Genomic DNA, 12,665 nt, shown 5'->3' on the forward strand with positions numbered 1-12,665 from the left:
GTTCAAAAGTAGCCCACCATGTTATCTATTCACGGTTACAATGACCAAGGACATGAGTAGATAGTACGTCAAAGTTTCAACCCTGTGTAGGCTTGTGGGAGATCATAAACTGTTGAACTTAACCCTGGAATGCCCACAATCCTTCTTATTTTGAGCTTTGCCCCATAAACATTCCACCATAATGGCGGAATTTCCTTTTGACCAAATATCACCCACCCTGATTCTGTGGGTTTTCTCTCATTCATGATGCTAAGTGCTCAGCTAGCTTTTGGGAACCAGGCCCATAGATAGGAGAACTTGCACATGCAGTACAATATAGGGTGAAAAAAGTGTTTTTGTTGTAATCTGCTTCCCGTGCAGCCTCTTCCAACCTGCCTGACTGGCTCATGGTGACCCTAGGCTCAGAGAACACATGTTTTCAACTAGTAGCAATTGGGACATGAAGTACAGGGGATCTAACATGGCTAGTACTTCTTTTCAATTTAGAGATTTTGTAGAGAGACCGTCTCCTGAAGTTGAGAAACGAAATAGATAATGATGTTTCTGCTTTCAAAAGAAAATATGCTCATCAATTCTAGCGGTACAAAAGGGGGTGGTGATGGACGGAGCATCTGAATCAATCAAACACTCCCACCCAGTCAAAAGATCTGGGTTTAATCCATCACCGTTCTTTAGCCCACTCTGCCACCCAGGTTCAGACATGGCTATATGCAAATCAGACTGACCCTGTGCCTCATGGGAACAGTCCAGCCCGAACTGCCAAGCCATGTCTTCCCTGGACCGGAAACAAGCTTCCGAGGACCGGTTTCTAGCAGCAGAATATGTTATCTTTTATGTTGCATTATGGTTTTTAGCTTTATAAAGTCATTTTCATATTTTTTCCAAAACAAACAATATCAAAAGGAGACATTGTTAACAAAAAAAATAATTAAAGGATACGTGTATGTTTACTCTTTTATTGCTCACATATCAACAGCACTACAACTTTAATAGAACGCTTCAACTTGTCTGAAGGAGCCAACCTTGGAGTTCGCTGCTCCCCAGTTGGTGTACCGCCGGTATTCACCCGGTCTCAGGTAGTACTGACGCCCTCTGTAGTTTGGTTCTTCATAGAAGATCCAGTGGCCCTCCAGGATATTGCAGGAGTGGATTTCACGGCGGTTGAATTCTTCATATACATTAGGGCAATCCTCCGTAAACTCCATCATCTGGCCTCTGAATTCCTCCTTCTCATATATCTTGATCCTAAATGATCCCCGGTGCTTTGATAGAAGAATGAGAGATCATTATGAGTCAAATACAACGAGTCGTCTTTCATTGTTAACATAAGTCACAAGAAAATTGACCCTGATGCAGTGCATTGTAAAGTCTGACATCAAAGGCAGAAGCATAAATGCCGTCCAACCAAAAAACCTAGACTGGAATATTTGTTGGGCAGGACAAACAGACACCAGTCCAGAGAGGACAGTCATCAAATCAGAAACAGGAAGTCAGATGGCACATGCAAATACTCTCTATATGACTTTAATCGTGAATCTCTTTTGAATTCTAAGACAACAAAAACAAAACTATTTACATAACAATTTGTATCACAGATGTTAAAGTGTGCGCGAATGAGCCTGACCGCCACTGTAGAAGAATCTGGTGATGGAGGTAGGGTATTAAGTAGGCCGAGTGCCTCTGGGTGTCAGACCCATTCATAATTTAAAACTGACATTGAAACAGACTATCTGGCACTATATTCATGTCCTTAAAGGTAATGGGAAACACACTGATCAACTTCTGAACAATTCATGTTATAAACATTAAGGTAATCTATGTCATCTTGATAATATTTTACATGTTGTATTTAACCTTGTATTCCCTTAGAATGTTAGCTATTTCCAGGATGTCGTGTTTCTATATTTTCCCCCTATATAGCACATTACTCTTGCACAGTGCATACTCAAATGAGTTATTTCCTGATGTTTTTAATGGGGCCACGATTGAGCGCTCTGGTGTTGAGCTTGAAGGTTCTGTGAGTTTCTCACTGTGCCTGCCAGTGGCTCAAAAGATGTTCAGAATACATGGCCATCCAATCCTTGGCCTCTCTAAGCATCAAACAGAGCCATGGTCATGTTTTACAGTTGCAATTGTGATTCTGTGCTATGGTGTGTTAAACAGAGACACAGTTGTCAAGGCGATAGTAAAAGAAAATGCAGTGCTTACAGGTCAGTGGATGTGTTGTGTATTTCCAGCGGTAAAGTGAAGGAGATGCGAGGAAGTGCATTCAGGAAAGAGTGAAAAAGGGTGGAGAAAAGGAAAGTGATGAGGTGTAAGATCTGTAGCGATGAAATAGGGCGTACAAATCTACCATAGAGTGAACATAACAAGAGTGATTGACACTCTGAAGACCACTACCCCTTCCACAGGCCTCAATTATGTTAAATTCAGAGTTTCACATTTTTAGAACTGAATCGTTTTAAATATTACTTATTTGCTTTTTACTTAACTTAAGCGTCTAACAACACTTGATCAAGTCAATAATTCTGGCTGGTTTTAGGTGTTTGCCAGTTATTATGCTATAAATCTCGTAGCACTAAAAAAAAGCTCAGAGAGGAACTAAAATACCGCTTGGGTCACAGAAATGTAGTTTATGTATTTAAGGCAGCGTTGTGCTGCATGTAAGTTTGATAAATATGGCCCTAAATATGGATTCCATATTGCCTAAAGCTCGCTTGGGTAAGGTTTGCTCAAATCAATTCTTATTAAAAGCATATCATTACCAATTGTTTTTATTTGTGATTAATCCAGTGACTTACAAATTATATAGACAGCAGTGAGCGATAAATCGACAGTTACCTGTGGGATGACACGGACGGATTGTATTGAATCATTATAGCCCAACCACTGTTGAAAGTCTGGGTAGTCGCCCTTTTTCAGGTAGTATTGGTAGCCAGTGTAGTTGGGGTGCTCGTACAGCATCCAGTTGCCATTTTCCACCCGGATGGAGTTGCAGCGATTAAAGTAAGATCTCAGTTCTGGACTGTCAGCGCTGCATTCATAGGAGCGGCCCTGGAAGTTTTTGTCCTCGAAGAAGATAATCTGCCAAGAAAAAAACAGTGATAATATCATTATTCTGCAGAAAGAACTTCATTTTATGATGGACTTCAAAAATCCTTTCGCATTTTCAACTACTTTTTTGATACTTAAGATACATTTTAGTTTAGTAGAGTAGAGCATATATGGGGTGGCATTCACCAAAGACCAGCTTCTTGGCTCTGCTCTTGGGAAGAGATTGTATTCTCTGTCACACCAGATAGGCGTGTGCACTGTTTCATGAACAGTTACGTTTTCAAGACCAGTCTCAAGATTAAGATGATCAACATGAACTTTTAAGGATGCAGTGGTGAATGAATTCTAGAGGTGAACTGTCTGCAGTCAAAACCCCTTATCCCCAACTTGATTTGTGTGCATTTTCGGGGTTACATTACACAGACATTTTTAAGGCATGCTGCCAAGGTTGCAGATTGCTCATGTGTGACACTTTCATAATTTCAGTGCAATTATGAGTGACATTCAACGACTATGAGTGACACTTTCTTGCAAGCAAAATTAAGCAATGAAGACAAGGGAAACAAATATGAGAAATGACATGTATATTTTTTTTAATGTACTGCTTCGTGAGGCATTCGCCATCTTGGCATTGTAAATAAAAAAAGGCGAGGCATAAATCATAACATGGGGCCGCCCTGGCATCCTTGATGATTTCACATCATCACAATGTTTCTGCATTATTATTATTATTTTTTTGCTGCTGCTCTACAGTTTTGGTAAAGCAAATCTGTTGAAAATACTTTGCCAAAGTTCGTATCTTTCTGAGTTTAATACACTGAGTACCATTATATTGGTACTCAAAATAGATCGAAATGTAATGCAGAAAACTGTGCTTAAAACATGCTTTTATATTTTGAGCGATAATTCGGGAGTTATCCCCTCGTGCACAAGGAGTTGGGACAAAAACATTGCATCATAGTTAAAGGGCTGGAGCATCAAGAGTCTAAATTTTTAACTGGGGCTGAAAAGGAAGGGTACAACTGGAGATCGCGTAATGCGTGCGAGTAAATGAGCTGCCAAGTAATGCCATGTCACATGATACCCCCGGTCATGTCTGGCCTTTACCTAACAACCCTTTAAGGCTTGATAGCTCAGGGTCACCAATGCAATATATGCGGGCTGCCCGGGTAAATAATCAGTTTATGAGGAAGAGTTAAAATTACAAATGCCAGAATGCAATTTAAGTGGCGTTAACTGAAAGCACGACTGGTTCTGTATGTCAGATCGTGAGAGTAGTTATGCTGTCCCCTATTCTAGGTCAGCTTGTTATCAAGAGCTCTAATTCTGGGGATTGCAAGGACCATCATTAAAGAACCAATTGTCGCAGAGAACAGGTGTGATCTGGTCCAACATTACAGAGTGACTTTCAGCCACTGGCACCACGTATGCGAGGCATTATGGATGCATATTCATAGCAATGAAAACTACAGGCCACAGCGTGCTTAGTGCTGCGTCTCTCTGTTTTTTAATAAATGCAAGGTATAATTTCACATTTCAAACTATGCTGTGGCCAAGCCAGACTGATTATAAAATTCACACTGCAAGCCTTTGAACAAACACCTGAAAAGGCGGTTTGGACTTTGCATTCGTAATGGCCTATTCCCGTAATGTATTGGTGTGTTGCCCCTCCCCTCCCCCCCGCCCCCCTTCCATCCCCTCCTGTACTTCCAGAGCCACTGGGAACCAGGGGGAAATATCAACAGCATGTTTGTTACCAGCTCTGCCTCTTAACATGAAGAGCACTGTGTAGTATTGTGGGATGTAGTCTAGTGGTTGGGGGGTGGAGTTAAAGGGAGGAGCAGGAACAGGAGGAGCCGGGGAACAGGAACCAGGGTTGGTTAGAGTAGGGACCCTAAAGAAGCAAGACGTGAATAATAAAGCACCACCATATATCATCTGTAGTGTCTGTCTGATTGATTGCCAGGACACTACAACTGGCGACGAGGGTGGGATTAGCAGCCTGCTATCCTGAAACCCAGAAAGGAACATTGTCTGGTCCCTGGGCGTCGCGTCGAAGAGGTCGCCGAAGCGACACGTGAGCCCCAGCATGATCGCCGTCAGAAGATCAGCGATCGAAATGTGTGCTCCGCGATCAGTGAATTGTGTGGAGTTCCCCTGGTGCAGCTGAGGTAATTGCTGCCAGGGTGTCGGAGCAAATTTTGAACCGAGCGCTGTTCGCGCCAAAAGAAACTGAAAGTGCCCGAGTGAGGTGAGGTCTGAAACGGACTGAGCGAGGGATCGGGAGCCCAACCCCGACCCTGCCGTGCTGCCTGAGTGTGAGGACGCAGAGCGGAGACTGTGAGAGCGCTGTGAGAGGAAGCGCTGCCCCGCCAAAAGAAATTGTGCTGCCCGATGGAAAACCTCACCCCCAATGCGTGAGAAATGGCATGCCGGTAACGAAGAATAATCAGGAGTTTGCCCCGATCCTACCAGGAAGTGCTGGAGGCCCAGGAGAGTGTAAGGCTCAGAAAGAGTTGCTGCCTAGAAGGGGACCGGCTGCCGGTGAGTGCCGGTGAGATTCCTGTGAGTGGCAGACTGAATGAAAGCAAGTCTCGTGAGGAGTGAGATTTCAGGCGAGCGGCCATCTTTGAGTCAGGCAGGTTTTAAGGGCATACCCTGTGTGATCCATGAGCGGCCATCTTGGAGTCAGGCTGTTAGAGACATCCCCTTGTTAGGTGGGAAGGCGGCCATCTTGAGGTCAGGCAACGTCAAGAAATCATCAAGCATTTGCAAAAGTGAACAAACAAGCACTGGCAAGAACAAAGAAACAAGCATTGGCGAAGATCAAACAAGCATTGGCGAAGGCCAAACAAGCATTGGCGAAGACCAAACAAGCATTGGCGAAGGCCAAACAAGCATTGGCGAAGATCAAACAAGCATTGGCGACGATCAAACAAGCATTGGCGAAGACCAAACCAGCATTGGCGAAGGCCGAACAAGCATTGGTGAAGACCAAACAAGCATTGGCGAAGGCCAAACAAGCATTGGCGAAGATCAAACAAGCATTGGTGACGATCAAACAAGCATTGGCGAAGACCAAACCAGCATTGGCGAAGGCCGAACAAGCATTGGCGAAGACCAAACAAACATTGGCAAAGATCAAACAAGCATTGGCGAAGATCAAACAAGCACTGGCAAAGACCAAACAAGCATTGGCTAATAGAAAGAAACAAGCACTGTCAAGAGCCAACAAACAAGCAGTGGCGAGTAGAAACCAACAAGCAGTGGCGAAAAGAAACAAACAAGCATTGGAAAAGCGAATAAAGAAACATTGGCGAGAAACAGCAAACCAGCACGAGCACCTACAAACGTGATGCAACAAACATTGGCCAACGCAAGTGAGGAAAAGAAACGAGCACAGATGCATGCAAGAGCCAGGTAACAACGACAAGTTGACATCAATAATCACGAGCAAATGCAAGGAGCATCATAAGAAAACAAGCACAAGCAGACGCAAACAACGGGTAAAGGTGATGGTGAACACACACTGAAGAGCGTAAAAGAGAGGAGCTGCTGGACAGAACCGCACGGAGTTCAGAAGAGGGCAAGACTGCGAAAGACAGTCCCAGAAATAAGCACAACACTCACTGAAGTGACTGGAGGACTTGCGCCAGTACAAAGGGAACGCCCGAACGAACAAAGATGTCAAACGTGCCCAGCATCACCGCGGAAAAGTTGGTAACCACCTGCCACTAGCATGCGACTCGAAAGAAAACGAACCTTGTAACTAGCACAGTGCAGCTGGGTGGTGGACACTTCAGAACGCACGAAATCTAAGTGATTCACTGGCACATACCGTGATGATTGCAAAGATTACCAACGTCCCAGCACATGACCAGACTGCAGGTTTCGACTAAAGAGGATCAGCTAAGAAGACGTGTAGACGAGTAAACAGCCCGTGCTCTGCAAATATAATCCATCAAAATCCTCCTCTCATGGCGGGGGAAGAAGTAGCACAACGGTTCAATCCCTGCATTGAAGTACCACCCCCAGGGGTGCAGACGGATACCTGGAGTCTGTGTCTCAAACGGAACCAATGGTTGGCAACATTGGGTGACTTCCTGGACGCCAATGGTGAACAAAGAGAGAGGAAATGTCTAATGCTGCTCCTCCATTTGTAGGGTCCTGAGGGCCAATGCCCAATCAAAACATTTTCCAAAGAAGACACAGAAATCTATGAAAGACTCCAAGAGAAGCTATGTGCCCGTCTCTCCGCACAAGCGGAAGTGGATCATGAGCGCATCGCTTTCAACACAGCTTGGCAGGAACCAGGCGAACCATTGCCAACTTTCATCATTCGGTTGCAAAACCTGGTACAAGGCTGCCACTTTAACACCTTTCCGAATGAGGACGCAGTTCGACTCCGGATAATTGAAGGCTGCGCAAACCCCGACACAAAGCTCAAGATCCTGCGAGGAAATTGGTCATTAGAAGAAATCATTCGGAAGGCTGAAATTGGAATACACGTCAAGGCAAGAGACAGATCAAAGGACCTGCCTCTGAAGGCAACATATCAAGATGCCAGGACGGATGAAACTCGGAAAATGCACAAAACAAAAAGGAGAGAGAGGGAAGGCAGGCCAGTGAAAAGACAACGAGAGAGACAAAGTGATAAGGAGCACTCCAAGTCAATCAGTCAAAGGACAACCTCAAGGAGTTCTTCACCCTCAAGGTGTGATTCAAAGTCTGACGAGGAAGGAGCGTCAAGTGGGACAGATCGCACTCCTGGACAGGAAGGCAACCTGCACAACAAGAGAGTAAGGAAGACAAACTATAGAAGAAGAAATCAAAATGGTCAAAACTGGAAGTTGGCGCAGGAACATTCTTCGCCAAGTTGTGAAGATGAGTCTGAAGGAACATCCAACAGGAGAACAGATCACACCCATACCATGGGTATCCGAACACCAAATAAGTGGGAAGAAGAAATAGGTTGGATAAGGCGAACTGACCCTCCCCAACAACGAACAGGAAAAGACCAATGCATCAATGGCACCTGGGACAACGAAGAAACTGAGAAGAAGTCGTTGACATGTGAGAAAGGCAAAGATGGAAAACCTCAAGATCAGATACAAAGAACAAGCACGTGGTTGTTGAACAACTTCTCAAATGAAACAACGCCATAGACAAGTCAACGAAGGCGCCCGGAGAAGCGTCTTAAAGACAACCCCGAGTCAAAGAACAACGTGTCACGGCCTACTCATTTCAGACATCCATTACTCGAGACACTCTCAAAGGAACGCTTTAAAAGGAGTATGGCCAGGAACTCCTCTGATTCAGAGAGCGCGTCTGTCCGATCCTGGAAGTCGACAAGAGACTTCTTTGACCCAGAGAGCACGTCTGTTCAATACCGTGAGTCGACCGAGTCATGGTCCCGACAACAGCCATGGCGTCAACCACCCGAACGCACCATGGAACCAAAGGACATACTTCCCGTCAAGAGCAACATGTCACACACTAAGGTCTCTGAATATTCAGTCACGCCACAAGACAACCTGTCATGTCAGTCACAAGTACATCCAGACATAGATCAGACACTGTCACCCCTGAAGGGGTCAGCGAGGCTGACTCAAAGGACCTACAAAAGGAAAACAGAGACAGTGGACCTTAGTCACCGGACGGGAAGGGACCAGCCAGTCACTCCGCAAGGAAAGCCGGACGTGTTAGTAGAGAGAGATCATCAGATGAGAGAGAAACATGCCTATGCACAGATAGCTCACGAGTTCGCCAGACAACCCGAGGCCGTGAATGAGTTATCGAACCAAACCAAGACAGTCTCGTCAGATAGCACCGTACTGTCTGGTATACATGACCCTGAATTGGAGGGCAGTGTTGCCCTCGACCGGACTCGACAAAAGGAAGTAAAAGTAAATGCGGTAAATGAGTTACTGAACCAAACCAAGACAGTCTCATCAGATAACACCGTACTGTCGGGTATACATGACCCTGAATCGGAGGGCAGAGTTGCCCTCGACCGGACAAGACAAAAAGAAGTAAAAGTAGATGCGGGTGCTCGGAAGAGGACCAGAACATTATTCACTCATGAAAGAGATCGAGCATCTGAACCAACAGTAGTTACACCACCGGAAGGAGACATGATGACTGCGGAATGTAAGAGTAAACAGTTCACACGCAACGTGGTCAAGAATGCCCTGATTAAGACAAAAGAAAGATTGACCAAAGTCAAGCCCACCGCTGATTCGACACTACTGAGGCTTGAAGAACAGGCTGTCCGCCAACCCGTGTGGTGGATTGAAGAACTGCGAACACTGAAGACATTACGCTCATTTGGTTAAGAAAGGGGGAGATGTAGTATTGTGGGATGTAGTCTAGTGGTTGGGGGGGGGAGTTGACGGGAGGAGCAGGAACAGAAGGAGCCGGGGAACAGGAACCAGGGTTGGTTAGAGTAGGGACCCTGAAGAAGCAAGACGTGAATAATAAAGCACCACCATATATCATCTGTAGTGTCTGTCTGATTGATTGCCAGGACACTACACAAAGAAAACTGGAGCGTCTCCCTTGTAAGAAAGGGTTCATGTGCAAGGAGAATAAGCAATAAACACAAGGCCTAGGGTGACCAACCGTCCGTAAATTTCACGGACAGTCCGTAATTTGGTCCTCACGTCCATTGTCCCGTGAGGAAACCTTTTACGGACGCCTTTTGTCTGTAATTTTGTCCATCACAGGGAGCAGCACTGCTGCCCTGTGAGAGGCCTCACCTTCCTGATGGGGCGGCTCGCGCTCCTCCTCGAGCACAAGAGCAGCCCCTCCCCACCCATTGTCATTCTGTATGGGGCTGATTGCCACATACAGAATGTCAATAGGGCAGTTTGGGCTGGTAAATCATGTGGCGGCCTCCTCCTGCCTGAGTGTACAGCAGGGCATTCTGTAAAATAAAAGGCAAAACGCTAATGCTGCAACTTTAGCAACGTGAGAAAACAGTGTATATAAAGAAGCCTGTAAAATAAGTTAAAAAGAACGGGTTATCGTTCTTTCACTGTCTCATCAATTTTTAACTGAAGTATTTTCAATATTATATCCAACAAAGCCATGGTAGCTGCTTTTTTTTTATTTTAAGCAACTAACAACCATTGACAAAGCCAATAGTCCTGGTTTTTGTTGGTGTAATGATACTTGCTGTATTATATATATATATATATTTATATATATATATATATATTTCACACAAAAGAATTATTCCAGCACTCCGTTAGTTAGAAGTTTTAGATTTATTCAGTGCACAAGTACAAGCCTACGCGTTTCGAACCTGCTGGTTCCTTCTCACGGCGGCATAAACAATTGTCCTACTTCACTTTCAGTATTTAAGTGATTGTAGTTACTTAGTGCATTATGGGACATGTAGTTGGTTGTGGGATTTCCACTGACATTTCAGATATAATGAATTTTATACTGGTTTCATATTCATAAAATTCAGACAAAAACATTTTTGGCTTGAATGTCTCAATTGTGGCTGAGTGCCTTAATTGTAATTGAAGTCCCAAGATTTGCACTTTTGGCAGCCTGGCAGTGTTCAAAAAACTGCACCTTTTGTAAAAAAACAAACATGTTCCAATTTACAAAGAATGATTAAAGGTTTTTACATTCACGTGTGCAGAATTCTTTCGTTACTCGGGCTGAGTGCCCTTGCCACTGCCCCAAATTGGTCGCCATAAACAAAACTTACATGAGATGCCAGCCAAAAAAAATGTGTACAATTAATCAAATAATTGCTATGTATGTGCAGTTCCGAAAAATGTGAACTGTTTGCATATACATATCTCTTGTAGTGACACGGTTCATAATAATACTTAGTCATTTGCTGTGTATAGGAGTTGTCAAAAAATGTTTTTACAAGTGGAAATAAAGCTCCTCATCCCCATTCAAACCTGTCGGGATCTTGGTCTTGAACCTCATAATCAGTTTTGATTCCATTCTGCGTAGTTTTAGTTTTCTGTTTCCGCCACGTTCATGTTGTGGAATCGTTGCAAGACCAAAAAATTGCACATCTAGCCATGATTTATTGGTGTGGCTTGCTATATGTTTGGCCATTGCATATGTTGAGTCCCCATTTTGTATCGCACGGATGTGCTCTAGGATGCGCTTTTTTAGCATGCATGTTGTGCTGCCTATGTATCTTTTTCCACAATAGCAATGGAGCATGTATATCACAAAACTGGTTTCACAGGTTATGTTTTCCCTTATTGTGAATGCTTTGCCCGCTGGATCTGTTACAGTCTTGACATTTTTTCCTATTTTGCAAGCCTTACAGGTTTTACATCTTGCAAATCCTTTATTTTTGTCTGACAGCCAGTTGTTCATTTTTTTGGTGTTTTCAAAGTGGCTGTGCACCAGGTGATCCGAAAGGTTCAGTGCTCTCCTGTAGGTTACTAGAGGTCTCTCTCCAATGTTTTTGCCTATGTCAGGATCTTTCTGAATTAGATGCCAATATTTTTTTAGGATTGTCTGTATTCTATAGCTTTCTTTGCTGTACGTGACCATCATCCTTGGCGGTTCTTTGTCATTGTCCTTATCCTGTTTGTTAGGTTTTTGCGTGGGCAGTAAGGTTTCAGCTCTTGTTTTCTTTCTGGCTTTTTCTTCTCCTTTTTTGATGTCTTGATATTTGTACCCTCGTTGTGAGAATCTTATTGTAGTCTCTCTGAAGTTTTTTCTTTTTCTATTTCCTCCGAACAGCTGGAATAATTCTTTTGTGTGAAATACAAACAAACGGAGCCCTGTCCTGGCTTCGACTCCAGCACCAACCAGCCAAGCGCTCCCTCTGCGACAGGACAGTTTGTGTTGAGTGTTTACCAACAGAGGAGAGCCCGACATGTAAACAGCTCTTCTCCCTTTGCAACAAGCGGAAACCCGGTAACCCGTGAGGAACGACGAACAAGAGCGGCACTGAACGAAAGGGTTTTTCCGACTGGAGAAGAGGAAAGAGAGATCGTAAAGCCGGAAAGTCTCCTCCCACCGACTGGTAGAGCGCCGGAGTGCCGAGTCGGAGGACGCGGACACGACCGGGAGTCTCCCAGGTAAGCGTGCAAATGTGTGTTGGAGTGAAACGCGGCGAAAATACATGTCGAGGTGCGGCCATATATATTAAGAACTCTAAACAAAGAGATTGAAAGCAACAGTAGCGATACCTTATCCATTCTACTGAGGTCGCGTTAGTTACAAACAGTGCAGTACGATAAGGTTCCCAGCAGAGGTAAGACCTTTACAAACAACAGGAATTGGAGCAATAAACAGAAGTTCCTACGTAGCGAACTACACCAGAGCACAGCCAAGTGTGACAAAATTCAATTAGATAAAATAATTGGCAAACAATCAGGATTTCATCATGGAAGAGCGCGTAGCAAAAAGAGCAACAGCAGCAGAGAGTCTGTTTGAGAAAGGAAAAGACAGACCAGAACGCAGGGAAGAAGCTAGTAAAGACCAACAACCAACTGCGACCTCTGGAAAACAATTGTTTGCGCAATTAGAAAAACTGATGCGCAAGGAAATCTCCAGATCATGGGAAATAATTACCCTGGAAAAGTACATAGAACACAAGATGGTTCCGAGAGGTTTGA

At 44.3% G+C, this 12,665-nt stretch overlaps 1 protein-coding gene across 1 annotated transcript in view; it reads right to left on the reverse strand.

Annotated features, from left to right (window-relative positions):
- Nucleotides 1–948: 948 nt before the first annotated feature.
- LOC147730546 (gamma-crystallin 1-like) overlaps nucleotides 949–12,665 on the reverse strand; it is a 28,338-nt gene continuing 16,621 nt past the window's right edge. Inside the window, exons 2-3 of the mRNA XM_086958587.1 lie at nucleotides 2,842–3,084; nucleotides 949–1,262 (exon numbers count right to left, since the gene is read on the reverse strand). Of these exons, the coding sequence (XP_086814713.1) occupies nucleotides 987–1,262; nucleotides 2,842–3,084 (519 nt within the window). The 3' untranslated portion in view covers nucleotides 949–986. The remainder of the gene's footprint in view (nucleotides 1,263–2,841; nucleotides 3,085–12,665) is intronic.

The sequence above is a fragment of the Lissotriton vulgaris genome, chromosome 2_1, assembly GCF_964263255.1.
Source record: "Lissotriton vulgaris chromosome 2_1, aLisVul1.2, whole genome shotgun sequence".
In the NCBI taxonomy this organism is placed as follows: domain Eukaryota; kingdom Metazoa; phylum Chordata; class Amphibia; order Caudata; family Salamandridae; genus Lissotriton; species Lissotriton vulgaris.